The following is a 5,980-nucleotide window of genomic DNA, read 5'->3' on the forward strand; positions in this document are numbered from 1 at the left end:
GTGTTGGGGTCAAGTACTTTGAAAGCTACTGATCTGGAGGCATTGGTTAGAAAGGCACTCAAGCCACCCAGAGTATTTTCTCCTATGTGATATTGCTATGGTCAAACACAACTGCTTATTGATGGCCTCATGTGTCAACTGTTGGGCTAAGTTCCCTGTGGGTGGGAAGGTGGATAGAAAACTATAGTGCCAGTGTGGTCCTTGGCCTTAAATAACTTAAAGTCTTGTTGAGACAATAAGACTCATATAGAAGCAAGTTAGAGAACAGTAGAAGATGTACTGTGTGTTTTATTTACTTGTTTACTTATTTTATACTATGTGCCAGGCACTGTTCTGATGATTTTACAAACTTGTTCTTATTTAAACCTCTTAAACTCCTTGAGGCAGATACTCTGTTTATTGTTGTTAAATTTATTTTTATGGTGGTAAGAACACCTAGCAGGAGATCAACCCTCTTAGCAAGTTTTTAAGTGTACAATTAGTATTGTTAACTATAAGGAAGGGGGGTTCTTATTGTCTCCATTTTACAGATAAGGAAACTAAGACACCGATAGTTTAAATAATTTGTGGCCACTCAGGTAGAATGTCCAAATGGCTATCACTGCTCGGAGGTGCAAACTGTTGGTTTGCGTGACTGGGGCTTTCCACAGTGAAAAATGGTGTGTTTGGGTTAGAGTTAGTTCTGTCATCTTGGTGCCAGACAGAAAACTTGGTGACACCAAGTTCTAGGAGAAAACCAGCCTCTTATACTACAATTAACTGACTGATCCCGTACATCTTGACTTCAGAGAGAAAAGACAGGATGCCACGAATGGTTTGCAAATGATTCCCGAAGAGGGAGTAGTTATACTTCAACTATAGTGTCATTTTGTAGCACTATAAACATAAATGCCATCCAGTCCCGATGTAAAGGATAAAATGATAGCAAATCTTAACCACAGATGTTTGCTTTCCACAGTTTTAGGAGGATTGAATATTCTCTATGCATAGGAGTTGGAGTTTCTAAGGGAGTTTTGGTTTCCCAGAACAGCAATTCATTGCCAGATCACAGGTTCAACTGCAAGTTACAAAAATATGGCCACCGCTTTTGTGTGTGTGAGAGCAAATGATAAATATCACTTAGTTCTCTTAAGCAAAGCTCTGAATTGTCCAGCTGATAATTAATTTCGCAGGTTAAACATTAAAGACAGTCAGACTTTAGGCTTTAAGTAGAAGTTTTCTGGATAGAAATGGTTCCCTAGATTGAAACCGATAGATGTAAAAATCAGGCCCACTTATGAAATTCTAAATAGCTTCATTTATGAATGGCAAAATGATGCTCTATAATTAAGACAGAACTTGTTAGATGAGTAATTAATTTGCGTGCATATGTATGTACATATCTATTTATCGATATATGTGCACATATGTATATATGTACATATACAAATAAATGTAAGTATGTTGACCACATATGTACATATTTATATAGCTGTTTCATTTATTGAGGTTTACCATGTATCAGGCACTGAGCTAAATACTTTATAGATTTTAATGTATCGTGTATTTAATATGTACATACTTCCCATAGTATAACATGTATGGTATGTGTGTGTGTGTGTGTGTGTGTATACACACATATATATAATCTTATTAAATCCTCACAGCAATTCTGTCACATTGGTATAATCGTTATAGTTTTACAGTGAAGAAAAGCTTTGGAAAGCTTTTAAGATATTTTTCCAAGATTATATAGCCAACCAGTAGCTACTAACTGCTATGCCGTAGAAAGAGGTTTTCCTTGGCTCAGATGTATGTAATCAGGCGTGAATGCTTGGAACAGTGGAACAAACAGTTCTTGGAGGAGACAGACAGGGGTTAGGCCCCAGCTCCTCCGGCTACGGAGTGACCCTGTCGACATCTCAACTCTTCCGTTCCTCAGGTTTTTGACTTCATGAAATTAGAGTCACATTATACACCTTTGAGAGTTTTTTGTTTTGTTGTTTTGACTTTGAAGATCCTTTAACCACCTACATCTACAAGAAGGACTCAAATATAGTTGGACTCATGGCTAAGGTTTATTCCAGTTAAAGGACACAGAGGAGGACCCACAAGGGAAAAAGATATATCAGGTGTTGTCTGGAGAATCCAGGCTCGGGCTGCCTCCGTTCTCCCTCCCAGAGCCACCCAGAACGGGCTCCTCCCTTCAGCAGGGACAGGACGACCAGCATCCCAAACTGTCAGAAGGAAAGCACGTGTTTTCCTTAAGTCCCAGTGTTTGCACAATCTCCGCAGGCGGGTACAGCAGAATTCAGTGCCCCAGGCGGGCAAAGCTGCCTTATCAGGTAGTAACTTAGAGACCCTTCCAAAAGCCAAGTTCCCAGATGCTTAGCATGGGCCAGCCCCAAAGGCTGGCCCTTCTATATCAAGGTTGCTATGGTAACTCTTTCCTGCATACAATTGCTGTGAGAATTAATGATAGTAGTTGGCAAAGCTTTTAGCACAGCGTCTTATGGCCCTCAAATGCCAGCTATTGTATTTGATCTGATCGGCTCAAAATAACAGTTAAAATTTATAGAGCCCCTGTTCTCTGCCAGCCACTGTTCTTCTAATCACTCTACTCATTTACTCATTTCTTCCACTCGATAACTCTATGAGTTAGAGATCATAATTTTTCTCACTTTTAAGATATGGTTAAGGAACTCGCTGAAGACAAGAGCTGGTAAATGGTAGATTCAAGAGTCAAATCAAGGCAGTTTGGCTCTCAAATCACCAAAAAAGATTGCGTGCTAATTATAAGCCGTATTGGACCAGGAAAGAAAATTCTCAACTTTTAGTGCATCAGTTCACACAGCTGGCAGTTATTGCAACTATTGTTAGCCCATAAAATAGCCCGTAAGATTCCCTTTCTGCAAACGATGGCTAGGTACCCTGAGATTTTTGTGTAACGTTTGCAAATGTGAACACATTTCTTTACACACATAAACTGTCTCCTTCAACTGCACGAGCTGCTATCCAGCTATCTTATCCTTAAATGGAAAGAGATAAAAACCAGATAATCACATGGGTAAATTGCTCGCAGCTGCAGCAGCTGACCCTGGATAATCAGGGTACTGCTGCTGTGTCCAGGCGTATAATTTCCTCTTTTAAAGATTTAGTCAGAGCACTTCAACAATTTCAACACTTCATCAAGCCATCTTTTTTTCCTTTGTTTGAAAAATATATTTATATAACATTTTGCAATGCACAAAGCAGCTTTACACATATTATCTCTTTAGTCCTCCCAATGACTTGAGTGTGGTTGTGTGATTATAGCATTCTCCTGTGGAGGCCAGTAGCTGGGGCACTCGCCCTGGTGGCCATGAAGAGAGGATTTGGGGTCTGCATCAGAGGGAGCTAGCTGCCAGATCTAGACAGGAATTACCCATCTTCTCAGTAATTAAGATCACTGTCAGAGTTTAGCCTAAGCCTGAAATAGCCTAGGCAAAGAAAGATAAAAGAGAGGGAGGAACAGGTGGAGAGGGAGAGAAGAGAGGAAGAAAAAAGAAAAAAAGCACCGACGTTTGAGCCTAGAGGCAGGATTGCTGCTTGCCCAAGACCATGTGACATTACAGGAAAAGAAAATTATTCTGACACATGTTTAAACACTAAGGAAGTCTTTATTCGAGACTATTACAATAGAAGTGTTGTAGCAATGGAAGGAGATGGGGCTCAACTCCGAATATGGAAAGGACAAGTAGGGATTTATAGCCGTAGATCAGGGCGAAGGGCTCAGTAGATGGAAATTTATTAGTAGGGAGCGTCAAGGCTAGGGGGATGCTTGCTAAACTGGTGTAACAGCTTGCTAAAGGCCAGGCCAAGGACTTACACGTCAGAGATAGAGCATGAGGAATTTGATCAAACATCAAGTGATCAGATAGCAAGGGTCAGGGGATCTCACTAACTTGACTTTGCAGGATTGATTGCTAGGGCTGGGCTGGGCAGACCAAAGACAGGATGGGGGCCAACGTCAAAGCTTAGCTGAAAAGAGGGCTCAGAGGAACCTTAGTAAGGTCAGGACAAGGACAGAGTCTTTGTCAGTGGCAACCTACCCTCGCTTGCCTACCCTCCCTTCCTCTCCATCAGGACCCTCCTACTCTTACTTTTTGCTTTTGGTAATTTCTTGGCCACTAACCAAATGAAGATTTTTCCATTACAGACGGTACCCAGTATCTTAGTCTTTCTTTACCCTTAACTAGATAGAATACAAATTTTTGGCGGATAGAGAATTTGTTTTCTCCCCTCTCTGTATCCCCAATAGGTTGGTGTTTATATATTAAAAATGTGTTGAATGAATGAATGACAGTAGCAACTACTTACTGAGAACTTACCATTTGCCAGGCACTATGCTGGGTATTTATACCAGCTAAAATTCTTTGAATATAAACAGCCCCAATTGTCACTGGCTTCAAAAATACTGCAGAGCGAGCTGACAGTTAAACATTGAAAATCCAGGCTGCATGGAGAACTGCAGTAGCTCTTGGGAATCCAGGTGCCAGGAACTAGTGACTAAGGGGCAATCATTTGTAGCCACCAACAGCGAGATAAACAGCTCTAGCTATTTTCTGCCTATACAGTCTCTCTCTCCAGATGTTAAGCTCTAGAGAGTGACTCTGATTGGTTGTGCCTGGGGGTAGGGCATTGTTCCACCAAAAATAAACTTTTCTTGAAAGTTCTGTTGCCACAGGGAAATAAATGCTGGGTAGTCGAAAAACGACGGACATTTTTTAATGCTTTGGTTCATTTACTCCTCCCCCAGATTCAATACACTTGGTATTATTTTCCCTATTTTAGATGATAATATTGAGGCATTTGCAACTAGTATGTTAGCTCCTAAATGTTAAACTCTGAATAGAAAAAAAATAAAGATTGGGTAGAATATGTTCTCAAACTACTTTCAGTAATTAATATTTCAAGCATAATCTTTAATAGCAGCCGTAATCTAATACGATCTTTTTACTTTCCCAATTTAGAATGTCTGGAGATTTTTCCATTGTGCCCTTTCATATGCTTTGGCTCTGCTTTACTTTTTATTATAGCTGAATCCAAAGCAGGAAGAAGAATGGACCCAGCCAGAATGCCATTGCAATGTAAACATAAGGGAACGAGGTTGCTTCGTGAAGTCAAAGACTCACGTTGGCACACAATGTAGGGTCGACTTTGGTTAAAGAAAAACAGGTCTGTAGCTGCACAAAGTCTTAACTTTTAGCAAGTGAGAAAGGAATGAGAGATGAGTTATCTTTTGTAATTTTCCAAAAGAAATGCTATGCACAGAGAACAGAAGTCTTTTGTGAACAGTGTCATAACTATAAATATTTCTCTTTATTTGACACCAGTGTAACTATTTTCACACGTACAGACATGGATCTTAGACATAGACCATGGTTGGCTCGGAAGCCTGTGCTCTTAGCGACTCCCGTCTCAATCCTGACAGCTTGTCGCTCATTGTCCCCTGTCTCTCAGTGTCCCCTGTCGTTCACAGTCCTTGGTTTGCCCAAATGCAGAGTTTTTACAACAGCAAGAGGAAGCCTTAAGACACAAGTACACGATCTGTTCAGGTAAAGTATACTGAAGGTATGCAATCTTGTACTCAGCTTGGTTTAATGTGGTAATTTAAGGACTCAGCTGGCTTTTGGTGGAGCTACGTGTAGGCTGGGGTCTTGAGTTCATTAGAAGAACATATCAGAATTTTCTGGGTGGAATGAACAGTTTAGACTGCTGATTCTGATATGCCCCTCCTTAGCTCCTCCTGGTCAAGAAGCTCTGTGGTGTTAGGTCCTGATCCTTGATAGACGTGACCTTGACCATAGCCTTCAAGGAAGGGTTGGGAAGGTGTGACAAAAAGTTAACGGGCTCTTCTTTAAGGAATGAAGCACCTCCATTTTCTTTCCCATCACAGACCTTTTTTCTAGCTCTGACCCTGTATCAGTCTTGAATGAGCTTCTTGTGTCAGCCCCTTCCC

The 5,980-nt window shown here is 40.8% G+C and overlaps 1 protein-coding gene across 1 annotated transcript in view; it reads left to right on the forward strand.

Annotated features, from left to right (window-relative positions):
- Nucleotides 1-5,980, forward strand: part of LOC105292254 (DEP domain-containing mTOR-interacting protein-like) — a gene marked incomplete at its 3' end in the record, with an annotated part of 54,218 nt that overhangs the window by 31,768 nt on the left and 16,470 nt on the right. Inside the window, exon 5 of the mRNA XM_023530778.1 lies at nucleotides 1,997-2,055. Within this exon, the coding sequence (XP_023386546.1) occupies nucleotides 1,997-2,055 (59 nt within the window). The remainder of the gene's footprint in view (nucleotides 1-1,996; nucleotides 2,056-5,980) is intronic.

This window comes from Pteropus vampyrus, unplaced genomic scaffold (genome assembly GCF_000151845.1).
Source record: "Pteropus vampyrus isolate Shadow unplaced genomic scaffold, Pvam_2.0 Scaffold54, whole genome shotgun sequence".
NCBI lineage: Eukaryota > Metazoa > Chordata > Mammalia > Chiroptera > Pteropodidae > Pteropus > Pteropus vampyrus.